At 48.6% G+C, this 25,406-nt stretch overlaps 6 protein-coding genes across 8 annotated transcripts; 4 read left to right on the top strand and 2 right to left on the bottom strand.

Annotated features, from left to right (window-relative positions):
* The first annotated feature begins 1,554 nt into the window (after window positions 1-1,554).
* Window positions 1,555-2,608, top strand: LOC100846470 (dehydration-responsive element-binding protein 1C). The gene has a single exon (XM_003561067.4). The coding sequence runs from the start codon at window positions 1,695-1,697 to the stop codon at window positions 2,367-2,369; it is 675 nt and encodes a 224-aa protein (XP_003561115.1). The 5' UTR covers window positions 1,555-1,694; the 3' UTR covers window positions 2,370-2,608.
* Window positions 2,609-4,791: 2,183 nt separating this feature from the next.
* On the bottom strand, window positions 4,792-6,017 carry LOC100842630 (dehydration-responsive element-binding protein 1C). The gene has a single exon (XM_003564289.4). The coding sequence runs from the start codon at window positions 5,915-5,917 to the stop codon at window positions 5,255-5,257; it is 663 nt and encodes a 220-aa protein (XP_003564337.1). The 5' UTR covers window positions 5,918-6,017; the 3' UTR covers window positions 4,792-5,254.
* Window positions 6,018-10,318: 4,301 nt separating this feature from the next.
* Window positions 10,319-12,961, bottom strand: LOC100842320 (peroxisomal membrane protein 11-5). 2 transcript variants are annotated; one of them, XM_010229743.3, is made up of 9 exons: window positions 12,804-12,933; window positions 12,305-12,420; window positions 11,706-11,913; window positions 11,531-11,605; window positions 11,381-11,455; window positions 11,185-11,265; window positions 11,015-11,089; window positions 10,744-10,917; window positions 10,319-10,641 (listed from the first exon to the last, which is right to left on the bottom strand). In XM_010229743.3, the coding sequence occupies exons 3-9, from the start codon at window positions 11,895-11,897 to the stop codon at window positions 10,612-10,614; spliced, it is 702 nt and encodes a 233-aa protein (XP_010228045.1). In that variant the 5' UTR covers window positions 11,898-11,913; window positions 12,305-12,420; window positions 12,804-12,933; the 3' UTR covers window positions 10,319-10,611. The 2 variants fall into 2 exon arrangements, with proteins under 2 accessions (XP_010228045.1, XP_003564336.1); XM_003564288.4 differs by lacking the exon at window positions 12,305-12,420 and having other exon boundaries at window positions 12,804-12,961.
* A 5,289-nt stretch (window positions 12,962-18,250) lies between these two features.
* LOC100846165 (BAG family molecular chaperone regulator 1) lies at window positions 18,251-20,261 on the top strand. Its single transcript, XM_014897798.2, has 3 exons — window positions 18,251-19,108; window positions 19,210-19,356; window positions 19,474-20,261. Exons 1-3 carry the CDS (start codon window positions 18,539-18,541, stop codon window positions 19,816-19,818), a joined length of 1,062 nt encoding a protein of 353 aa, XP_014753284.1. The 5' UTR covers window positions 18,251-18,538; the 3' UTR covers window positions 19,819-20,261.
* Window positions 20,262-21,257: 996 nt separating this feature from the next.
* On the top strand, window positions 21,258-23,283 carry LOC100845862 (putative F-box/FBD/LRR-repeat protein At2g05300). Its single transcript, XM_014902454.2, has 3 exons — window positions 21,258-22,345; window positions 22,441-22,584; window positions 22,677-23,283. Exons 1-3 carry the CDS (start codon window positions 21,446-21,448, stop codon window positions 22,719-22,721), a joined length of 1,089 nt encoding a protein of 362 aa, XP_014757940.1. The 5' UTR covers window positions 21,258-21,445; the 3' UTR covers window positions 22,722-23,283.
* A 148-nt stretch (window positions 23,284-23,431) lies between these two features.
* Window positions 23,432-25,156, top strand: LOC100845554. Of its 2 annotated transcripts, none has more exons than XM_014896572.2 (3): window positions 23,432-24,127; window positions 24,242-24,664; window positions 24,766-25,156. In XM_014896572.2, the coding sequence occupies exons 1-3, from the start codon at window positions 24,005-24,007 to the stop codon at window positions 24,871-24,873; spliced, it is 654 nt and encodes a 217-aa protein (XP_014752058.1). In that variant the 5' UTR covers window positions 23,432-24,004; the 3' UTR covers window positions 24,874-25,156. The 2 variants fall into 2 exon arrangements, with proteins under 2 accessions (XP_014752058.1, XP_003561112.1); XM_003561064.4 differs by having other exon boundaries at window positions 24,763-25,156.
* The last annotated feature ends 250 nt before the right edge of the window (window positions 25,157-25,406 follow it).

Genomic DNA, 25,406 nt, shown 5'->3' with positions numbered 1-25,406 from the left:
AAAACTTGGGCATTTCGATCCAATGTCATCAGAACGTTGAATATATTTTCATCTGAAAAACAATACCTTGGTTCTCTTTTTCCCCGATTTATTTTGGAGCTTTTTCTGACCCAAAAATTAAAGAGAAATGTCCTTCTCTACCGCCGCGGATTCAGTTCCGGAACATACGCACGTGTTCCCGGGCGAAAGAAAGCACCTCGGTTAATTTTCCTGGATGGCAGACAGTGACCTCGCTTCTTTTCCTTTTTTATTCTTCAGACAGATTGACACAGACGGTGGATTCGTTAGAGCATGAGACGTATCCAGCGACGTGCAGAAAGATTCACCGAATCCTTGTGTTGTCTGAGAGTGACGGTTGCTCCTCGGCCAGCTGGGCCGCCCGCGCAAACTAATTCAGTGATCAGGGTCGGTGCCGGTGATTCCTAATCTAGCGACCCACTGATTAGTCAGTTGGTTAATGGATCGCCTGCAGGATCTCCGTCGAGTATCTTAAGCTGGCAACAGGGTCGTGACCTCAGTGACTCAGTCTGTCGGGGTACAGCATATCCCGCAATCCGCACGTGCGTGCGCCGCCTGTTTCCATGGGAACAGATTGACGGTAAAAAAAAACTGACAGGTCGGGTCTTGACGTCAGCGACGTACAGCATCATTTAATCCTCTTGGCCAGTCCTGTCAGGGTACCCTTACTAGCATACCCGAGCCCCCTACTAGGCTACTACACCTGTTCAAACCGAGCTGCTGCTAGAACTAGCACCACGACGTGTCAGCAAGCCCGGCAGCCACGTGGTCGAATATACTACTGTATTATTAGGAGGAGCAGTATCAGAAGTACCTACCGAAAAGGGCGAGATGTATTCTAGTAAAAAAGAAAAGGGCGAGGTGAAACGACCTGATTAAAGAAAGGCTAGACGAAGCTTTGTTTTTTGGAATCGATCGTGTCGTGTCGCGCGGCGGACAGTCAAAGTCGATCACAGGCAGCCACCGCCGTCCGGGGGATGTAAGAAAAATAACCAACTTGACCCTTAGCCCCGGTGTTATATTGGTTATTTACTAAAATCTCCTTTTGGAGGAGAAGGCTGGATTGTTAGCGTGGATCATTTAGAAGATATAGCTGGTGAACATGTATGGTTGGATTTCATTTGTGTATTTGGCGGAATTTGGCATATCTTAACCAGAGGGGGCTGGCGTTTGCGCGGCGGCGCGAGGCCACACCCCTCCCCTCCCCGGCCAGCGGCGTGCGTCGCCGCCGCTGTTTTTGTTTGTGGGAGCCCAAATCGGGTAAATCCTCAGCCGCCCCAATCAGGAAAAGCCAGATTCTGTCGCCTTCCCCACGTGGCCACCCTCCCTCGCCTTCCTCTCTTCGCTCCCTCCACGCAGCACCATAAAGTATGCTTAGCTCCAGGAGACACCCCAAGCTAAGCAAAAGCAGAGGACCAGCCGCTGACGTCAACACGGCCCGGCAAGTAGTACATCCATTTCCAGCTCACTCTCTATCCTCTCGCCTTCTCCCGCCACGCGCCGCCCCGTCCCGACCTCCCTCATATCACTCTCCCCTGCCCGAATCCTATATATACTCCGCCGCTCTCCTCACTCCCCTCCCAACACACAATCCGCCATTGCAGCAGGGCTACCTCCACCATTTCCAGAGCAGAGCAGAGCAAAGCTCGATCTGACAACGAATCAATCGATCCCCAATGGATCATCACCACTACGAAGATGGCTGCGGCGGCGGCGTGGGGTACGCGACGGTGACGTCCGCGCCGCCGAAGCGTCCGGCGGGACGGACCAAGTTCAGGGAGACGCGGCACCCGGTGTACCGCGGCGTGCGGCGGCGCGGCGCGGCGGGACGGTGGGTGTGCGAGGTCAGGGAGCCCAACAAAAAGTCCCGCCTCTGGCTCGGCACATTCGACTCGCCCGAAGCCGCCGCCCGCGCCCACGACGTGGCCGCCCTGGCGCTCCGTGGGCGCGCCGCGTGCCTCAACTTCGCCGATTCCGCTTCGCTACTCGCCGTCGACCCGGCCACGCTCCGGACGCCCGAGGACATCCGCGCCGCCGCCATCCGCCTCGCCGAGTCCGCGTGCCCGGCCGCGGCCGCGTCCATGCCGATGTCGGCATCGGCATCGGCATCGGAGACGATGGCGATGGTGCAGCAACAGGAAGAGGCGGCCAACGCCGCCGCCGCGGCTGCGTACGACGAATATGCGTTGTGCGGGGACATGGGAGATTGGGGTCAGCATCATTGTTCGTATTTCTACGGCGACGGGGTGGTCCCTGGCGGCGAGTGGCAGCAGGGCTCGCTCATGGACGGAGACGACGACGGCTACCGTTACGGATATGGCGCCGGCGACGTCGCACTCTGGAGCTACTGAATGATCATCGAGCTGGACCCATCGATCGACCGTACCTAGTTAATTTTGTCCAGACGTTTGTTGTACTGTAGGCTGTAGCCTGCCGTCTCCACGGAGCACTAATGTGGAAGGTGTTGTTGAGAAACTTCTAGTCGTTCAGAGATTTTTCATGCGGTCTCTGGGCATGTTCGTTCGATACCGTGTCTCCAGGTAAATCGATCCTGAAAAACTTTAAGCCAAAAACATGGAAATTATTTGAAGAGGTCCGAGAATGTTAATTGATAGACCGTCAGCAGAACCTTTATCTGCAAAACAAAAAAAAAACTATTCCAGCAGTAGAACTGTTCTCGGTGCGTTTTCTGACCCAAAACCAAAAGATTTATTTGATTTTCAATAAAACTGAGGTGAGTTTATATTAGGTACTCCCTCCATTTCATAATTCTTGTCTTAAATTTGTCCAAATTTGAATGTAATCTATTTTTTAAATGCGTCTAGATACATGTAATATTTCGACAAGTATTATGGAACAGAGTGAGTATTTATCTACAATGTCATACAATTTTAGATTCAAATCCAGTATACATGCACAGATATAAAAAGACAGGGAATATGAATAATGTCAAAATAAACAATTTTTAGACACTATTCATATTTGGACTTCTTTCTGTTTCTTTGTGTATGTAACGAATTAGTATTTTAAAATTGTGGGATTCAAGGGACTCTAAACAAATATGTAATGAACTCATTAAGGTTTTCAAAAAAAAAAACTAGTGGTGTTACCATGCATTGGTGGCAAGATAGTGTCCAAATGGATGGTAGCACCAGAGAATGTGTTTTGAACGTTCAAATAGATGGTAGCACCAAAGAATGTGTATTCAGAAATCACAAAGCTGAGAGAAGATTTTCTTGCATTGCATGGAATGGAACTCCAATCATAAGAGCGCTCACAGCCCAGGCACAACGGCGCAATTATCATGTTCAGTGTTCTACCACCGAGTTAATAGCCGTCATTTGGAGGCCTGCTACATCCAAATTGAGAAAACCTCCATCCAGTTCCTTTCGACATCCCATGCCGCCACACTGCATAGAGGGTTAGGGGGTGTCAAAAAAGAACCTAGGTGATCTCAAGTTGGTTGTTGAGTACCCGATTGCCTTTCTTCTTTCTTGTTCTGGGTCCAGGAACTTGTGTTTAATTTTAGATCTTTAGGATGTCTGACTGTAATATATGCTGAGTTCACTACTGATGAATGAATTCGGGATCCTATTTTAAAAAAAAAATCACTTATCAACTAATTTGTTCCGAGCTAGAATAATATGCTCATGAGCTTGGTCTTACTCGAAAGAAGGCTTCCGTATATAGGTTTAGTTGGGACGTAGTTGCCTTCTTTTCTTGTGGTAGTACCATTTCTTTTTTCTTTTGCGAATACTCCTTCTGTTTCTGATTAACAGGCGCCGGAAATTTCGCAAGAAATTCTTGCTACTTTCTGAAATCGACTTGCAGTTCACGACTCCACGTTGCAGGTTTGATTTCGTAAATTAATAAAAAAAATTGAAAAATGTCCGACACCAACTAATTAATTGGGATGGGAGGGAGCCTTTTGACTGATCGTGACCGACGTGACTTGACTCTGTTCTTCAGATCAAACGTTTCCTTTCTTGGGGACCGATCGACGGCGTCTTCTACGTCGGCTCACGCGACGTATCGAGCGATGAGGACACGTCGACCTGCAGAAGATTCACAGAACCGATCCCTGTGCGTGGTGTCTGGTCGTGGTCGAGTTCGACACTTCCCAGCTGGACACGTCGGGGCCAGTTCACAGTTGATTGTGACCTCACTTGCTTCTCGGCGCTGACGGAGCCTTTTTAATCGGGAAGAGACGTGCCACTGCTACTGTATCAATAGGAGGAAGGGCATGCAGAAAAAAAAAAGAGTAGCCAAATCCAACAGCAGCTGCTGCCGCCCCGCACGTCGACAGCACGTGCTCCATCGATCGGACAGCTGTGGGCCGCCGCCCGCGCAAACGCGTAGGAGTATGTCTCGAGCGATTAGGGCCGGTGCCAATAATTAAGCAACACCTGTCTAACTTAAAGTAGTACTCATGTATCTAAACATTTTTTAATCATAAATACGTTTATATTTAGATAAAATTGTGTTGTTATGGAACGGAGCCGGCAGAATTGATTGCACGTGCGCCGGCTGTCTTCTCTCCTCTCTTTTTTTTGCGAGGATTCTTTCCTTTTTCATCTGTTCCCAGTACTACTAGAAACGTTGGCAGTACATGCGTTTCAACTCTCAAAGCATGTTAAGAGTACTGTTTCTAGTTTTCCATGTAAAATCAATTAATTTTCTTCCTCGAAGCATGTGTTGTTCTAATTTTCTTTTTCAGATGGCCCAAAAAAATGCATCCGAACCTGCAATGTGCACGCTTGTAGGTCTGGAATGGAATCCCGAGAAAAAATTGTACATATAATTTACAAATGAAACAAAAGAGGAGTGCATGCTAGATATGTAAATATCTTACTAGTAATACATCTCTGGTTTGCACCTGTCGGTCTAGCTGACAAAACAAACTAAAACTAAGCAGGCCAAGTTGAGCTAACAAAATATTCGAACTTTAGCCAGAGTTTCAATATATAGAAAAAGAAAAAAAAGGAGCCGGTCCCTTATCCCCAGGCCCCACCAAAAAGAAAAGAGGAACGGGGCCTGCATTTTGCACGCCCTTTTCTCTGTTTTGTTTTCACCGCTACTAAAATCCGATGTTAAAGAAAAACCGGTCTTTTATTCCCGCTCTCCAAATTAATCAAGCCTACCAAACTCTGCTGCTGCTGCGTCTTCTTCCTCCTAGAACCACGTTTTACAGTACTGTACTCCGTACGCTCAAAAACTTGCTAAGCTGGACCCATGGTCAGTAGCTCCAGAGCGTGACGTCGCCGGCGCCATAGCCGTAGCAGCCGCCGCCACTGCTGCCGTCGTCGTCCCCGTCAAAATGCGAGCTCTGCTGCTGCCAGTCTCCGCCAATGTCGCCATAGAAGTACGAATGCTGGTCCTGCAAGTCACACATGGCGGCGTACTCATCGTACTGCGCCGCAGCCTCCTCTTCCTCCTGGTGCATCATCATCGCCGGCGCCGGGGAAGAAGACGACTGCGCCACCGACATCGACGCCGCCGCCTCCGCGGCGGCGGAAGGGCACGTGGCCTCGGCGAGGCGGATGGCGGCGGCGCGGATGTCCTCGGGCGTCCGGAGCGTGGCCGGGTCGACGGCCAGCAGCGCGGCCGAGTCGGCGAAGTTGAGGCACGCGGCGCGGCCACGGAGCGCCAGGGCGGCGACGTCGTGGGCGCGCGCGGCGGCCTCGGCGGACGCGAACGTGCCGAGCCAGATGCGGGACTTCTTGTTGGGCTCCCTGACCTCGCACACCCACCGCCCGGCCGCGCCGCGCCGCCGCACGCCGCGGTACACCGGGTGCCGCGTCTCCCTGAACTTTGTCCGCCCCGCCGGCCGCTTCGGCGGCGCCGACGTCACCGTCGCGTACCCTCCGCCGTCATCTTCGTAGTGGTGGTTATGATCCATTTGGGATTGATGTATTGTCAAATCGAGCTTGCTCTGCTCTGCTCTGGAGGTAGCTGCAATGGCGGATTTGGTGGTTTGTTGGGAGGAGAGCGATGGAGTGTCATGTATATATAGGATTCGGGGGGCAGGGGACAGTGAGTGAGGGCGGGACGTGGCGGCGCGTGGCGGGGGGTGAGAGTGAGCTGGAAATTAACGGGATTGCTATGCGTGTTGGCGTCAGCGTTTTTTTTTTTTTTTTTGCTTCGCTCGGGGTGTCTTCTCCTTTGGGTTAAGCAAATGGTGCGAGAGTTGGAATTGGCCACATGGGGGAATGAAGGAGATGGGAAGAAGGTGAGGGAGGGCGGCCACGTGGAGGCGGCGACAGGGACGGCCTTTTTCCGGATTTGGGCGGCTGACCAGACTGTGTGGCGTCACTCGCTCCGCACTTGCGTTGCCTGTTTCGAGTTTCTTTATTCGCCGGTTCAGATAGTGTTGCTGGACTCGCAGTACTCTACTTGAAGGCTGCAGCGCCCTGCTTGCTTAATTAACAGGTGTTTACCTGTACGTGCTGATGATGGAGCTTTAGGTTTATGCAAGAGATCCCGCCAAACCAAAAATAAGGCGGCTGTAAGTTTCGTGGTACACAGTTTGGTGGACACGGAAATAACAATTGTCTTGTCTTGTTCTTACGTCTCATAACATGCTCTTACATCACTGTAGGGGCACATAAGATATTTTTAAAATTGTTTAGCCAGCGAAATAGGAAAATTTTCTTATAACAAGGAGCAATGTTACGATGGTGTTTTTGTGCTTGGGATGCAGAAAGGCAAGTAAACAAATTGGACTTGTATTTCTTTTATTTTTGACTCGAATTTATGTAAATTCGTATATTTCTAGGCGTGTTTTAGTGTGTGTGAATATAAGTAAATTCAAGTCACTTATTTCTGGATCGATGAAGTATCTGAGATTTGGTTTTGTATTACTTAGATGGAGGGAGTTATTCCCGTGTTCTCCCTCCGTTCAATAAAGGATGTTTCTACTTTGACTAAATTTGAATGCATCTATACACTAAGTCATGTGTAGATACATCCAAATTTTGATAAACTTGAGACATCTTTTGTTGGACGGAGGAGTATCTTTTCTCGCCATACGCTTCATACTAGCACCCACGGTGAAGTCATTGACCGCCTTCAGTTCAAGCCCTTGCTTCGCTAGCTAGTTATTCTGAATTTTCAGACACCCGAAGGTCAAACGAGGCGAGGCTCGGGATTAGACTTGTCCCAAAATAAAACAGTCTCCTTCTATCTACTAGCCAGTACTGCTCCCGTTCCACAAAACACCTTATATGATTTTGTCTCGGCACGAGAGTAGTGTTAAATTTATTTTTTTGCAAACAGGATACACAACATCATCTTTTAAGCGCGGGAATATAAATCAGAATAAGAGACCCATACCAAGTCCGGAATTTAAGTCTGATTGGGGTGGTTCGAATAAAGGAACCAAACCACGTTCGCTTGTTGATAGAGTTATTGATTTATTTTTTTGAGCTGAAGAGTTATTGATTTAAGCAGCACTCTTTTACCTGATGAGCTGAGCTCCCGTCTACGGGTTGGTGGCAGGAGGAGTTTAATTTAGCCCCGCCGCGTAACGGGCACGTGAGGAGGAGGAGGAGGGGGGCGGTGCCGGTGGCTGCCCCAGAGACAGGGGCAGATGGGATGGGAGGAAGGAGACGGCAGCCCGTAGTCCTTCCTGTATGGGTGACCTCGCGCCGCCCGCGCAAACGTACGGCGCGCCCCTGCTACTGCTCAGCGCCTCAGCCTAGTTGCGCGCGTGGGGCGGTGATTTGACCGACCGACCGACCGACCGCGCGGTCCGGCGCCCACGTTCACGGATACGCGACGCCTGGAGGCACGGGGCTGTGTCCACCGCGAAAGACGCCATCCAAACGGACCCTGGTAGTGAAGCTCGGATAGGTCGTGCTAGATTGCCCTTTTTCGTGTCCGTCAGTCCATGCCCACGGCAGGAAACGGCGCAGCTCGCCTGCACTTTTTTCGTGCTGCCACTCTGCTCCATCCACCGCCGCTCTATCCATCCGCCTGGAAAGAGCGCGCCGCTATACATAGCTAGCCGACACGTGGCGGCGCCTCCCGTGTAATAAAGCGTCTCTCTCTCGCGCGAGCGGTGATCAGCTGACGTGGACCTGACTGTGGGGTCGGGTGACGTGCGCGCGTGCGAGCGTGCATGCGCCTCCTGCCTTGGGTTGCTGAACAGGAGTCCGTTAGATGGGTGCTAGCTCGATCGCTCGCGTCAGCAGCCAGCTGACGCCGTGGTCGGTCACTTGCTCACGGTCTGGCCACCTGACCCCGGCTGAATCTCAAACCTGCACAGGCATTCACGCAACGCGGCATTGGAATTGATCACGGTATACTATGCACCGGTGGCAGTACTGTACTCCGTGTTTTTTTTTTTCGATTTGACCTATGTGCGACTTGTCGGTTATTTTCGATCCGTCCGACCGTCTCTCTCACTCATGCGTTCACACTCCCGGATGTCCACCGGTATCTGGCATAGTCGATTCTTTACTGCCCTCTCCATTTCACTCAAAATTTGTTATTTTTATCCAATTTGTACTCTACCATAACTCCGTACCGAGTAACTACTCCGTACTACACAATCGTGTATCGGTGATGTACTCCGATCATGGCCGGCCGGCCCCTTTTATTCAGACACTTATGGTACCAGTATATCTATCTCCCGTTTTGTTATATCTAAGTTGCCTGATTTTTAGTTCGAAATAAATTGATTCATGTGCTTGAAAACGGGCGATGAATAAAAGAGAGTAAATGATATCTAAATACTAACCCAACAGCTCTGATTTCTCAACTTAAAATCAGGCAACTCAGATATAGCAACACACTTTTTTTTTTCACATCTTGGTATATAATTGTCTTATGTAAACAAAGTAGTCCTCCCGATCCATAATAAATGTCGTTGATTTAATACAAAGTTATGCTAAATAAGCAACACTTATTATCGATCGGAGGTAGTTATTTCCTTAATACTCCCTCCGTTTCATAATTCCTGTCTCAAATTTGCGCAAAAATGGATGCATCTATTCCTAAAAAATGTCTAGATACATGTAAGATTTCGACAAGAATTATGAAACGGAGAGAGTACTTTTTATGGTTCTTCTAATATGTATGTCTAGCATATGCAAGTTTCATCAAAAAATTGTACATCTGAACTTTCAAAGTGTAATTAACTCTTGCAAATTTATCTTTCCCGGCATTCTATATATTCGGTGAGGTAAGGTAAAAAAGCGAAACCATTGGATGACGATTGAATGAAAACTACTCCCTCCGTTTGGGCTTATAAGACTACTATTGAAATATGTACCACACTTTAAGCAACAATTATTCAAATTATATTTAGTATATGCATGTATATAAAAGTTATACCATTACAAATAGTTTTTCAATACGAATCTAACAATATATTTTTTATGCCACAATAATCTCATACGTATTACCAATGAATTTTTTGATCAAAGTTTAGCATAAAATTCCGCGTAAGTCTTGTAAACACAAACGGATGAAGTAAATCAAGTAATTGTATTCGAATGGCCGTACGTACAGACTGTATACATATCTGTTGATTCATTGATTTGGCAAAAGAACCCCAGCCCTCGTACCTTTTTGTGCTTCCACTTTCCATAGCCCGGCGAGTCGGGTTCGTGTCAGCCTCGCTCAGGTGCTGGTGTCACCAACTCATGTTAAGCCCCTGCATGCATGACACCGATTGGGAGATGCGGCACGCTGCCACGTGCAGGCACTTAACCTCGCGCTTTCAGTAGAACGGGGACATGACGTCCTGATATATTGGTGGGCCATGCATGGGCAGGAACACTGGCCGTACGTTGCCGTGGTCGGTCACTCCTTACTTGACTGAGAGATTTATACTACATCTCCGGGACTCCTAAACAAATCATCTTTTTTTAGAGGATGCTGGGTAGCAATCAGAACTTCAGAAGGCACGAGTTCGAGTGGAGAGATCAGCCAACGAGTATCCAACAAAGTTGGCCCATACAAAAAAAATTGAGAGGATTTGGCCCACGCAAATTTTCGTCCTTTACTCCTTTTTCCTTAGAACAAGCCAGCCCATGCATAGTTGGTTCATCTCTAGGGCTCGTCTTTTGTGTGTTTGTGGGCTGGCCCACACAAGTAAATGGGCCACGCTCCAGTTCTGCTGAGCTCGTCCAGAATGCTAATGTTAATGCTTCAAAAAACATGGTTTGGTATCATGCAGTTTGATGAGAATGAAATATTGGGGGCGATTTCTTTTTCTACTGTATGAAATTTTTGGGGCCCATTAGCTCCTTAGCTCGAAATAAAAGGATTTGACATCCAGTTAACAATGCCTGCATACGGAAAGAGTACCGAAAATATACGACTATAGAGTTTAAATAAATAACCCAGGTTACTTGGAACACAACGTGCCACATAATCAAAGTCTAGCAACGATTAACCCAAGAGTGCGAAACATTGGCAGCACCAGCTTGGGCAACGACAATAATCTTTCAGTCATATGCTACAGGCCGGTATCGAACTCGATCATCCGGAGTTATTTCTTATCGGGGTATTGGCGACGGCGACAATGAGGCCAGGGTAGCAGCCGCCAACTGACGCATGTACCCAACTGCCTGGCGCGTGGGTACATCACTTGGATTTGGCCGGGGCAGGAAGCAACTGCGCAGGAAACAACAGAGATAGAGAAACAGATTAAGGTTTCGGTGTTTCCAGTGACGCATCTGAAGAAATGTGAGGAATAGTGGCCGTGGCATGAGATACCTGGTAACAAGCGATGAGCGAGCTAGCAAACCCAAACGCCCCCGTGACGCGAGGAGTGACCTTCTTCGGGGCCAGCTGCAGCAGCCCCACTGCCACGACGATGTCGAGGCTCGATTTGATGAGGGCGAGGAGCCTCTCGTTGGACTTCTGCAGCTTCATCCGATATTGCTCGTTCTGCCACCATTGATACAGTAGAACTAGAATGTATCAAAGGGAAGAAAACATGGGAAAAGGCACAAACACAATACAGGTCATTCAGTATAAATAGTACCTTGTACAGCTCTTGGTGCTTAAGCTCTTTCTCTAGCTTCTTCATTGATTTGGATAGCCGTTGGAGCTCCGCTAGCTAAAATGAAGCGTGTTCAGGTGTAATTTCAATTAGTTGCAAGAGTCTGACATAGAACAGAATCGGATAGCTTTCTGATGTCTATTGTTGCATACCTCAATGAGTGTAGTACAGGTATTAGAACCAAGAAAGCAATAAAATGCTATCCTACCGAGGAACTCTGCTCTCTCCTTGTTCTGCATAAACAATTGGTAATTAATTTTCCTGTATGAACTTTTAGAGGGGGCAAATAGGGTGAACCGCACACTGCATCAAATTTTTAGTCTGCTGATGTGAAAGGGAAATCCAAACCTTGTATACTCCTGTCCTCCCAGCCCACACAATTTGGTCCAGAAAGAGGAAAGTTGACAGCATTGCATTCTTCGACTGAGGGCATAAAGCAAAATTAGAAAATTAGAAACCTAACTTCAGCTGACTATGCTTCCACAAGCTTCAGCATACCTTTCCAAGCAAGATCAGTGGAAGTGGAGTTCCTTTGGCAGGAGGACTAATCAAAGCATGCAGATCATTAACAAACTGCAAAACATTGATAGAGATACCACAGATCATGTCAGGGTATAAAGGATATGCTAGTATTTTCAATTCCCAAACTCTGTACACAAGGATTAAACACTACCTTAAACAGCCGGAAAACTTTCCGAGCTAGACTAGTTGATTTGTCAACATTCTGCGCAGGCCCTGGTTCTCCGTTACTCAGAAACTTGGATCCATATTGTATAGCTCTACAGATCTTATCTCTTGCTTCAGCCTTATTTAGATACAAAATAACCAGACCGAGGTCTCCTCGGACGCTGTCCAGTGAGCTCATATTGGATCTTGACTAACTGTATAAGCGATGTGGTGTAAAAATTACAACAGCGAACCAAGGGAGATTAATACGACATAAGAATACACGCAAGTGAAGCAGGAAAAAAAGAACTTAAACCAAAAACTAATGACCTAATTTGTGTTCGCCCAATGACCTCTGTTCTGCTGCATATGATACAACAAGAAGGCTCAGAGCCTCAAGATAAAATAGGAACTTTGCTGGACTGAATTTTGGTTTATAGTATTAACCATACAATCCAGGGATGACATATGTTTGTTCAGAGGAACATAAAGGTCACTCGATGACAACTGATTTCAATCTGGTTATAGAGTTCCAATCAAACTTAGCGCACTAAAAGGTTCAGTAGAATCCTAAAAACTATAGTTGTACCCATCTCATATATTCACCTTCTCTATTGAAAATTCGCTTTTCGATTCCAAAAAAATTCCTCTTGATCTGCAGTCGTTATGCTGTCACTGGATTGCATAAAAAGGGGGCGGATCTCTTGTGTGCCGGGTGTGCTCTGGCAGACTAACAGAGGTTAGTTTGGGATTGGGAGTAAGAGCAGCACATACCTTGAAAAGCCAAGATTGGCGGAAGGGGGGGGGGGGGGGGGGGTGAAAGGATTGGGAGTCAGAGCATGAACGGCGACGCCACCATAGGGGCCAGGTCTCGGAGGTAACGCTAAGCTACGTACGGAGGGCAGCGGCGTCGGTAGACTAAACATAGGAAGAATAGGGCATCATCCAGCAGATCACGCGAAGCTAGAGGAAGGATAGAGAGCGGAATCCCAGAAACTGCTGAAGGGTTTGGTGGGGGGACAGGAAGAAGGCGCAGCGGCGAGCTGGAGAACAGAGACGAGGAAGGAGAAGTTGGCCCGAATTTGGGGTTGGTTGGTGCTCGTACCTGGCTGAAAGAAGGAGATCGTACTCGTCCCGGCGGCGGCGGCGGGCTTCGATCAAATCGCCCTGGCTCGGAGTATGTCGGAACTTTGAAGCTAGCCAGATCAAGCGATTGGGACGGCGGAGACGGCACCCAGCGAGCACTTGCGTTATAAATACCGGCCCGATAAATGGTACGCGTCACCAGAACGTGTCCCACGAGATTTGCTACCAAGAGTTGTACTATTCCCCTTCCTCCTTCGGGGGATCTCTGGTTTACGGGGCCGTGGACTGTTGACTGGTCGAGGCAGCTTGTTCTGAATTTCCTGATGGTATGTCTCACCGGTGTAGAAACCAACCGATGTGTTATTTTAAGACTTGAAATAAATCTCGGGGACTTCTAAAATTCTCCAGAACCACTTTTTTCTGGAGCTGAAGCTGAAAATACGTGCTGCGGGTTTGGATTCTTGTCAGGTGCGTGCGATTTCTGGAATCCCGGGCAGTGTACCCGGAGCTAAAAATCTTCCCGAAAGTCTGGATAGGTTTTTTTTTTTTTTGAGGGCGTCTGGATAGGTTTTTAGGAGCGACGGAAACCCGTAAGCAACAACCGCCTCGTGGGGCCCAGCTGACACTTGAAAAGCAACCGAGCATGCGTAGGATTCTGTTGGAACAAAAAAACGGAAAGCCCACTTTGCACTTGTCATTCCAGCCCCGTTACGTCGTACGCTCAACTGGGCCTGATTCCGGCCCATCGATGCCCACCAAGCGGGCCTCGTTACGTTGGATCGTGAGGCCGACAAGAGGGACAGAGCTCGTTTCTGGCATCCCGCTCCAATCGAATCGGCTGTCCCCTGCTCTGGCGCCCGTACGTGCGTGCTCTGCTCTGTCTGGGGGAATCTTGGGCTCTTGTCTTGGTTTCGGTTAACCCGCGCCGGCCGGGCCCTGTAGTACGTGCGGGACAGACGCCCACGCTGCACGAACGAGCCCGCGATCTGGCGATCGACTATCTTAAACTGTATGCGAAACAATTACGTACAGGCACGCTGGAACAGGGGATCGAGCGAGCAAACAGAGAGCCAAGCCAAGGTCGATCCAGCACATGCATGAATGTTTGGTTGGTTGGCATCGCCACATCCTGAACGAGCGATCATCTGCCTGCCCCAAATTTTAAACAGGTCTGCACATGCGCCGGCCAATAATCGATCGAGTCGCCGCCGATCGACGGCAACCGGCCACCAACTGCATGCTGCTAGCTTACTGCATACATCGTCGTCGACACGGATCGATCTTCTCCGGCTCCGGCAACGACAGCACGTACGTCTCGGATGCGTGAGCGAGGTTGGAAGTGAGGTGACATGGAAGAACATATAGGAGAGCACTGCTAGCTCCTGGTATGTGACAATGAGGCGCCACCTTCCTCCGATCACGATTGACAATGGCACGCACAATGGCCGTTTGGCCGGGCCCCTGGCTAGCTAGCCATAGCCAGGGGATGCGCTTCGTGGGCACGCAGCTCTCTCGGAGCAAAGGCCGGCCGGCTACATTACATTGCATATATGGCCCCTACTATTCTTGTCTTGCATGTACGGTTAGCTCATCATGACTCATGACTCGCTAACAGCATCTCCCATTAACTAAGCCACGTACGTCGATCGGCGTCCGTAAATGCTTGTACATATATGAGTGTGTATTACTATGTATAAATAGTCCTAGTGCAATAATCTAAATTTCATCTCGATAGGAACGTGTATGATTGAGGTTATCTAGAAAAAACAGGCGAAAAAAGCCATGAAATACTTGCCACACCATGAAATTAAGAACAACTATTATAACGGAGAGGCACGTTAATAAATCCGACAAAAAAGAGACACACAACATGTCAAATCTAGGGTTGGATTCCTGGTGGGTTGAAATACAACCACCACCTTACTACCTTAGCCATCTAACAAAATGGTTGTGCTCTAAACAAATAATCAATGTTTGCTTCTTTTTTTGTTAGAGGAAAAATATGACAAAAGATGTTTGCTTCATGGAGGCTCCCTTTCTGACACGAGGGTGGATTAATTGTGACGACCTATCCATTTTTCCATCTAATTATCAGTTTAACAAATGGTTGTTCTCTCTAAAAAAAAGGTAAATGTTCAATGGCCTTAAACTAAACTGAGGCCTGGCTAAAATTGCTTTTACCACCTTTTTCTGTCATGGACTTCTTTTCTGATTTCTTTGGTGAGAATACAGCGCATGCACGGACAGCTAGCATATTACGGGAATGTAGACTAACATGAAGAATGAACTGAAGAAAAGCCAAATGGGCAATTTAAAACGTGGCCACTTGTGGGCTCTTATAGTTAACAGTGATTCTTGAGAGACTGGAGCCGAGCGAGGGTAGGTTGGACCGTCTGTTTCCTTGGCAAGGTCAACGGCCAAAGCTTCAAGTGGGGCCCCACTGCCCACGTGGCCGCACACGTGGGGGACCGCAAGGCACTCTCCTCACTGTCGGTGGAGCTTCAGCTCGTCACACTGTCTGTCTGTCCGGCCGTCTCCTAGCTTTGTGCCCTTCTTCTCCACGCTGTTGTGTGAGCTAGTGGCCATTTCTTTTCTCTCAGCACATTCTGCTTTGCTTCTTCTTTTTTCCCTGTTCTCTTTCTCTTTTGATAGTTTTCCATAGAAAATACCGTTGTGCATAGTTCGTTGGGAGGGGTGGGCTGGTTGCTCCGCACATGCGCGCGGCGTAGTTGCGACTTCTTAATTTGCGACGACCATACATTGCTCAGCTATTTTATACTCTCTGTGTAATTAATGGCGGTATTTTTTTTTTTCTAAATTCCTGTTTTTTTATACAGATAGAGAAAAAAAATACAAACTCTAGCCGGTATAAGGGGCCCCAACGCATCGTTAGGTTGAAGATCTAACTAATGTACTTCCTCCATCCAACAAAGAATTTCTCAATTTTGACTATATTTGAATGCATTTATACACTAAATCATGTTTAGTACATCCAAATTTTGACAAACTTCAGATTTTTGTTGGACGGATGGAGTAACATGATTATTATATCAAAATTATATCATTCGAAAATAAAACATTTGATGTTTTTAACCGTATAATTTTTGTGATATAAATCTCATGTTACATTAGTTAGGTTTTCAACACAAGGATGCGTGGGGCCGGTATACTGGAACGGAGGTGGTAGCAGTCTCTTTGAAAATTGAAACGCAGAAAAAAAAATGAACAAAGGCGTATTCAGCGGGAGAAAAATAGTTTCCCCTGATATCAGTATGCACTGTTAGAACGACGGCCGTGAATTAGTTAATTAATTAGTTAAAGAGATCGATGACCAGGTTTTTGCCGATGCAGTGGCTTGTTTGCCCAGATTAGTTTCCACTGTGCACCTTTTATGCGCTCTATCATTGGGGTATTGATGGTGACGGACAGGCATCATTACGCTGCATGCCTTTCTTTACTTTTCCCTTTCTCTTGTCATCAGAGACTCAGAGTTGCATGTTCAATGGTGTTTCACAGCTTGGTTTCCTAATTGTTGGAACGTCCAAATCTCAAATTCCGTCGGTCGGTCGGTCCTGTCGTTTGGCTTCTTGCTCTGCTGTGTCAATCACAGAGCTAGAGACGGGGATCGGCATTCAGCAGCTTATTATACAGTTGGTACTAGTAAATGCAGTCCCATCATGTACAATACACACATGCCTCTTAACAGAATTTGTCTATTATTGTACTCGTTCCGTTTCATAATTCTTGTCAAAAAATTACATGTATCTAGTCATTTTTTACGAATAGATACATCCATTTTTTTAACAAATTTGAGACAAGAATTAAATACATGTGTTATTACTTGTCCTAGTAGGGAGATGGGCAACTTATACACAGCTGGTGCTAGTAAATGTAGGCTCTTCGTGTACAATACACCTCCAACAGAATTTGTCAAAAAATGTACAGATGTTGTCACCTATCCTGTTATTGCACATTTGCATCCAATAGAGACTGACATGAGCGGCTTACCCAGCTGGTACATTTGGGGCTCCAACAGAATTTGACCAAAGTATACATACTTGTCATACTGATGCATATTCGCCTCCAATTGAAATAGCAGCTGAGCAGCATACACAGCTGGTACTGGTAGCCCCCCTCTCTCTCTCTCCTCATGTGCCATACTCCTTCCATGTTTTAAAACTTTGATTATTGCTACGTGCAAAAGTGTATATATATATATTCAAGATTATATTTATATTGAATATATTTACCTATCATTTTACTATAATATATTCAAGAATATATTATAAGTGAAAAATGTACTTCATCCGTTCCAAATTCACGGCGGTTAATTCAGGACGAAGGAGTACTTAAAGTCGTGCATTCGAGAGTGCAAAAAGTGAATTGACGAAGGGAGTCTCCAACAAAATTTGTCCAAACATATACAAATATTGAAAAACAAAGGACCAACATATATCAAGAAAATTCCTTAATAAGGATTAAGGCCCTCCAAAAAATCCTTGAAAACTCTTTCGAATCGTGGCAGACGACCGGAAGTTTGAAAATCGTCACACTTCAACATGATCCGAGAAACATGAAAAGAACAAAATAAACACACCATTCTAAACTTAAACTCCACTGCGTGGAACACCTTCCTGTATTTCAGCGCTACTCACCTTTTGACCATAAAGAATTAAGCACATTATTCCCTAATCAATAAAGCTCTCCTGCAAAAAAAAAGAGTCTGAACCTACTGAAGAAGAATACAATTTTGACCCAACAAACATGATTCCCCTATCATCCCTTGACAGGTCAAGTGAATGAAGCAATCTTGTTCCAGTAGCTGGAGCTAACCCAGATGATCTCCAAACATACATTCATGCATTTGGAGCCAAGCCAACAATGTGTTGTATTGATTATTCCCAGCTGCATATGCATGTGATCAGCTGCTTAACCACACCACACTAGCACTAATCAACTGTTTTAAAGGCGGTCGTTACATCACCCTTTTTCTCTTCTTTATTGGAGTATTGTAAAAAAAACATTAATTTCCGGTTTGATTAGAAGCCAAAAAAGAATCATAATCTATTGGAGTACATGCGATGGTTGAGACGTTATGTCGAAGTGTGTGTCACAGGATCACCGTCCAACCAAACGAGAAGGAATCAACGACTGGACGTTTTGGACATTTTCTCACCATAAATTATTGATTATTTTCAGATAGAGTAGAGACAAAAACAAAAACAAAATTAAAATGATACTAAATAATTTAATGTGCAAATAAATGCATGTTAGAAATCATTTCAGATGCCTGGCCGGCAGTGGCATCAGATCAAGATGAAATAGCAGGGCAAAAATATTTATTTTTCATATAATATTATAGCATTAATAAATTAGTTTTTTTTTGTCTTTTTGGATTTGATAATGCAATTGCCATGTGGCCAGTGGGCTCCTATTCTAATCGCGCGTATATATTCCCCCCTTTGTCCATGCTGCTCTTCTTGCCTAGCTAGCTTGCTTCATCATCAACCTCTCGCCAGGCCGGCCGGCCAATGCTATTAAATTTCCTCCATTAGCTTCCAAGCTTCCCTCCTGCCTCCCCGATTCCCCCATTGCCTTGATATCCCCGGGCGCCCAGGCCCCGGTCTCGCTTTAATCGACCCGTTCCCGCCATATATTCTTCTTCTCTGCCTCGAAGCTAGCCGGAAGAAGAATCAAGCTAGGTGCTAGCAGCATCTTTGATTTGCAGCCGCAGAGAGCGCGAATTGAGGAGGGATGCTGGGAGTGATCCCCAAGTCGAGGAGAGCCGCGGCGGCCGTGGAGCTCGGGTCGCCGCCGACGATGAAGAAGAAGACGAGCCCTCCTTCTCCTTCTCCGGCGACGGTGGCGGCGGGGGGGAAGGTGGCCGCGGAGGAGGTGTGGGAGGTCCGGCCGGGCGGGATGCTCGTCCAGAAGCGCGACGCGGGGGGCGACGAGGAGATTCAGCCGGCGCTGAGCTCGGTGAAGCCGGTGCCGACGATCCGTGTCAAGGTGAAGCAGCACGGCGGCGCGACCCACGAGATCTACATCAGCGCGGAGGCGACGTTCGGGGAGCTGAGGAAGATGGTGGCGGAGCGGACGGGGGCGCACCCGGAGGACCTCAAGGTGTCGTACAAGGACAAGGCGCGGGACCCCAAGGCGTTCCTCGACATGGCCGGCGTCAAGGACCGGTCCCGGATCGCCGTCGCCGACGACCCCGAGGCCCGCGCCCGCCGCCTCGTTGAGGAGCGCCGGGAAGGGCACCTCCGCAAGGCCGCCGCCGCTGTCAGTGCCGTCGCCGCCGAGGTCGACAAGATCGCCCCCAAGGTGCTTGCATAAATGCCTTGCCCGCCCGTGCCGTGCCGCCGTGATTTTAAAGGTTTTCTCGAGAGCAGAGGATTTAACGAGTTGATTTGATTTGGTTTTAGGTGGAGGCGATGGAGGCGTCGGTGAGGAAAGGGGAGAAGGTGGCGGAGAAGGATTTGGTGACGGTGACGGAGCTGCTCATGAACGAGCTGCTCAAGCTCGACGCCGTCGTCGCCGGCGGCGACGTCAAGGCCCAGCGCCGGGTTCAGGTGAGAGCAGAGCATAGCAGAGCTACCCCTTGTTCATCCTTCGATTCCTTCCTTGGTACTCTGTTCGCAAAGTCAATTTGAACAATTTGGGCTCATCAATTGGATGGATGGATGCAGGTGAAGAGGGTGCAGAAGTACGTGGAGACGCTGGACGCCGTGGCGGCCAAGAACGCCGCCATCGTTTGCAAGCCAGCCGCCGGGAAGCAGAAGCCGCAGCCGCAGCCACAGCCGCAGTCTCTTCGCCAACAGCAGCCGCCGCAGCAGCAGACACATCGCCAGCAGCAGCAGCAGCAGACTCAGCGCCAACAGCAGCAGCAGCAGCAGCCGACGCGGTGGGAGATGTTCGACCTGCTGTCGTCGCTGCCGTCCACGTCGTCGGCGGCCTCCTCCACCACCACCGTCAGCTCCACGGCGTCCTCCGGCGCGCCGCCGCAGGCCAACCGCCTCGACTGGATGCTCTGATTCTGAAGGAAACCGCATTACATTGCCCCAGCAACGGCCAAGGGAAATCCAAGAGATCTGCTTTGATGAGAAAATGATTGAATTGGATTCGGTTGGATCATGCATGTGCTTAGTTCATCATGCGAGAGATGTCAAAAGTGTTTCTTCTCCTTCTTCTCTTTTTCTTCTTCTTCTTCTTCTTGGTCAGTCATCAAATGTTTGATATGAATTCTTTTTGTGTGCATACTCCGTCAGAGAAAGGGAAAACAGCGTCGACCAAAGCTAGTTTGGAATATCATCATGCAACAAAGTGTGCTACTGTAGTAAAAATTCAGATTGGGGGAAATATGTCAAAGACTAGAGTTGTGTACACAAATACATACATTGTTCGGTCCTTCAGTCTGGATTCATTTCCCCACTTTTTTCTGTTAAAACAAAACAAAAAAAGGGATCAATTTTTCTGCTGTCGCTGCAGCAGCAGCTGTTGTTGTTGCTGGTCTTGTTGTTCTCGAGTTGGTTGGCGCCTATCTGTCAGGTTTTGATTCCTCCTCCAGCAGTCCAGAGCTCAAATAATGGAGGGGGAAGGGTTGGTGTTGTTATCTGCAGTTCCAATTCTTTATTGTCGTCCCACATTTAGGTCTCCCGTCCATCGCATGCCATTCCATGACAAACGAATCTGAGCTAGCAGTAGTTCATATGCTTGTACATACATATGTCTAGGCAAAAAGAAGGAGAAGGAGGGATGAAACTGGTGAAAGATGCTTAGCTTGTTTGGTGCCAATCATAGGCTAAAAGAGATGAGAGAGATATGCTCTACCAAGGAGGAATGTAGAATGTATCAGTGGAGTTTTATTTGTGGTCGTTGCAGTGTCAGTCGGTCAGTGTGAGAGCATGTGTGTAGTATTATTCTGGTGGTTGAGTGAGAGGGTATCATGAGTTCTCTATCGCTGTCAGCGTTGCTGGCTAGAGAGAGAGATGCCTTCCTGATCAATCTCACGATTGAGACAAAATGGCCAACATTCATTAAGGAAAAAAAATACAGCACCTGACAGTGTCAAAATAATACAGTAGGAAACAACTTTGAATGGAAAAATATTTTGAAGACCCGGGAAACAATAAATCAAGAAATTAAGCACTAGACCAGTTTTTTACACGGCGCAATTGATCCTTTTTCTATGAAATTTTATGGGACGTTCCCGGACGGTGTTAGACAAGACAGAGAAGCGAAACTTGTTAATTGGGCTATTATGGAAGCACGTGGTACGGCCCATATTTGACCCTCCGGACCAGATAGCACGTTTCCCTAAAAAAACCCTAATCTACTCGTACTCCTTGTGATCGGGGAAAAAAAAGGAAATCACAATCGGCCATGACCATAATTAACGGCCGGCGTGTAAACAAAAGAAAAAGAAATTAACGGCCGGATTAACAAGAGCTAAAATTTGGGTGCTACGCCCGTCGCTTCGGTTCTTCCCGCTTTGGACTCTTTGGGGAACCGCGATCTTCCACTTCCCAAACACATCCCGCGCTAATGGCGCACGCCGCAGTCCAACTCGGCTCCCGACCTTCCGTTCCAAATACCCTGTACTAGCACTATTTATTCCCCAGCTTCCACGACCATCAGGCCGGCGCGGTGAGATCTCCATCCATGGCCACGGCGGCGGCGGCGGCCGGGAAGCGGGCACGCACCGGCGACGGCGATGACCACGACGACCGCATCAGCCACCTCCCAGACGCCCTCCTCGGCACCATCATCTCCCTCCTCCCGACCAAGGAATCCTGCCGCACGCAGCTCCTCTCCCGCCGCTGGCGCCCGCTCTGGCTCTCCTCCCCGCTAAACCTCACCGCCGACTTCGACCTCCGCACCACCGTCCGGTCCCGCGCGGCCCTCGTCTCCGCCATCCTGTCCGCCCACCACGGCCCCGGCCGCCGCTTCTCCTTCCCCTCCATCCCCATCAGCCGACTCCTCCTCCTCCTCCACCGCCCTCGCGGATCTCGACGCATGGTTCCGCTCCCGCGCCCTCGGCAATCTCCAGGAGCTCCACATCGGGTACCACGACTGGCGCTCCGGGGGCCCGCCGCCGCCTCACACGGGCCTCCCGCTCCCTTCCTCCCTGCTCCGCCTCGCGCCGACGCTGCTCACCGCCAAGATCGGCAACTTCGGCTTCCCCGACGAGCTCCTTCGGTCCCTGAAATTCCCGCGACTTTGCAGAGCGTTTCGATCCCGGCGGAGGCGGCGTTTCACGCCATGATTTCCGGATGCCTGGTCTTGGAGTCGTTATTGCTGTGGGAAGTTCGTGCTGTGGGGGAATGCCGCCGCCTCCGGATCAGCTCGCAGAGTATCCGGAGCATCGGGTTCCGTGATGATCGTTTACTGGGGAAAGAGGAACTGGTCATCGAGGATGCTCCTCGTGTTGAAAGATTGCTGATACTATATCCGGGAACGGGTGAGACTGCTCGGATCATCAGAGCTCCTAAACTTGAGATATTGGGCCCTTTGCCGTCTGGCATCAGCAAAGTCGAGATTGGAACTGATCTGGTCATCCAGGTATATCCCAGCCTTCTTGAATCATTTATTCTGCATTCCTACATGCTGATCTTGGTCATTTGGTTAACTGTTGTCTGTACTCTGTACTTCTGTAGGGAATGATCCCCGTCAGTTCGATGAGCAAGATACGCACCGTGAAGGTTTTGGCTCTCACGTCTTCTTGGCAGCGTCCGGAATATCTGGATGCTGTTCTTGATGTCCTCAGATGCTTCCCCTGTTTGGAAAAGCTCTATGTCATTGTGAGTAGTCATCTAATTGCTTGCTTGCTTCAAATGTTTATCAAATTAGGAATTTGATGAGATTTTTAATTAACCAATCTTGTCGGACAAAGGCTCGTCGATGGATACGACAAACGTCCGTCGGTACGATCCATTAGACCCGATCGAATGCCTCGAGACCTGTCTCAAGAAAGTGGTGTTGAAGAACTACAGATGCCGTCATGAACATCTGAGGTTTGCCGACTTCTTTCTTCGGAATGCAAAAGTCTTGCAGATAATCGCGTTTGGTGCCTTTGGTGATGAACATAGGCTGCCACAAAAGAAAGATAGAGCTTCTCAAGATGCTAAATTTCGTTGCACAATTGATTCTGCCAATTTTTATAGCAAGCTGAACAGCCATGACTTGTCAAAGATGGATCCCTTCAGCTACTCGTCTTGATGCACTTTCAGAAGGTTTGTCAGTGGCTGATCAACTTCAAGGTCTGCTTGCTTTGCTAATGGGGATTGATGCCTGAATATTACATAGCATGTAGTACTACTAACGTCGCTTTGTTCATCAAGCTATGCTAGTGTATTTTGTTTAGACGAGTATGGATGAACCTAATTTCTTGCTCTTCTCAACACTTTGGTTGTTGAAATGTTGACATTCGGCTGCATTGCATATCTGTGTAAAAAACTCGAATGTCCATTAGGGCAATGATTTATATGGTCATTCAGTCACTCTTCAATCTTGTTTTCACCGTCAACTCGTCATGTACCTCTGCTGGAGATGGCTTCAGAGAGCCAAATTAAGGAGACAGCAGAGACTCCAACCCCAACGTCGGGGTTATTGTCTTTTCTTTTCTTTTGCGCTGGAGTCGGGGTTATTGTCTTGATCCACCTTGACCAGAGACACGTCTGCCTGTGCTTGGTAGCATGGTGCCGGAAGATGATCGGTGAAGTATACAAGGTACTGGTCCGAATGACCTATGTGTCGTTGAAATTTAACAGAGGATACGACACCCACATAAAAGGTGCCCCTAATAAAAGTTAGAAAATGCCCCAAGTTAAAATCCTGGGAGCGGAACGATCGTGGCCAGAATCTTGGAAATCTTCGTATCTGGTAAGGCCTATACTGACCAAGCCCAATTACTAAAATTAACCGGCCCAGGTAGCAAAATCCAAGTTGAGTGGAGTATATACTCTAGTGCTCCGTACTTTCTTCTTCCTCTCTCGATCATTCCGAAGCTGGATCCGATGGATGGATTAACGGATGATGCATGCATGGATCCGAGGCAGTAGTCGAAGAAGGAAGACTCGGCCAAGTCCACGGCCCGATCTCTGCTCCTGCCCATGCATTGCTCATCCATGCTGCCTTGCCTTTATTTATATACCATCTGCTCTCACAAGTCATAACCACCAAGCCAGTTAATCAGTTACTGCACGCCGAGTCTGTTCATCAATGGCCGCCGAGGTGCTGGTCGGAGCGGAGCGCCGCGTCCTCATCAGCGCCGCCGCCATCCCCACGCCGCCTCCTCCGCCGCCGGAGAGCCTGCTCGGCCGCCTCGACCAGATCGACCTACGGGTACGCACTTAGTACTTACCATCGATCATCGACATTGCTGCAATGCAAATTGTTCAACAGATCTTGCCCCGCGTTCTTGCATGCACGGCACGTGTTCGACCAAATGCTTTGCAGCTGAGGCAGCTGGAGGAGGAGCAGCGGCGGCGGCCCTCCTCGGCCTCGCCGGACGCCGCCGCCAACTCCGGCCGCGGCCGCGCGCACCACCACCAGCACAGCAAGTCGATGCCGTCTTCGGCGGCAATGCACCACCAACAGCAGCAGGTGCTGATCAGGGGCAAGCTCATGGACCGCCTGGACCTGCTCGAGTCGCGCATCCGGCAGCTCGGCTCCGAGCTCGACCTCGGCGACAACGGCAACGGCAACGGCAAGGCCCCCGCGGAGGACCGCGCGTGGTCCGAGCCGCCGCCGCTGCCGGAGCCAAGGGGAGACCCGCGCGCGCGCCCCGCGGCGGCGGCGAGCTGGAGCGCCGTGCAGATCCTGCAGCGCGGCGCGCGCCAGCTCCACCACCGCAACAACGGCAAGCCCAGCCCCGCCAAGGTGAGCTCGATCGATCTCACCGTTAGGAATTTCTTTGATTGTGGGTAATGCAATCGCTGATGGCATTTGATTTTTGATGTTTGGTTTGGATGGAGAAGAAGGTGAAGAAGCTCAAGGAGGCCAAGTGCGCGTGCGAGGAGGAGAAGAGGAAGGCGGAGCGGAGCGGCAGCAGAGCATCTGGCCGGAGGTGGTTCACCGTCGGATGCTGATCGATCAGCACAGAAGCTACGGATCAACTCATTTCGATGAATGCTATGGATATCCGTCCTCGATTAGAAATCTACTCTCTATTATTGTAGTAGTATTTGTTTTCCAAATTTTGTTTTCTGAATTGTGGATCAGTATATATATTTATACTAGCTACTCTATATGAATATTGATTAATTTCTCATATTTGTAAGTGTGTAGTAGCACTGTGTAGCCTCCATGTACGGTAGGATCGTTTGCCACTTTGCCCTGTGATAATTAATTAATCTTAGATCGATTTATTTCTTTTTGCTACTCTGATGAATCGGCACCAATTCTGTGTGTTTAACTGGTAATGGGAACGTGAAGGTTGAGCTTGATGAGGCCTATTGTTATCTTTTCAGCAGGGTCTCACAAGAATTTTTCAGTCATTGGTGACAGACGTACTTTAAGCTGAACCCACCAAGTAACTTGGTTGTGAAGGGAATTCAAAGTTCAAACACACCGACCCCATTCTCCTCCTCGTGTACGTGCCCTCGAACACGAACAGAGAAAT

This window comes from Brachypodium distachyon, chromosome 1 (genome assembly GCF_000005505.3).
Source record: "Brachypodium distachyon strain Bd21 chromosome 1, Brachypodium_distachyon_v3.0, whole genome shotgun sequence".
Classification (NCBI taxonomy): domain Eukaryota; kingdom Viridiplantae; phylum Streptophyta; class Magnoliopsida; order Poales; family Poaceae; genus Brachypodium; species Brachypodium distachyon.
This window is presented reverse-complemented; position numbering and strand designations above follow the sequence as displayed.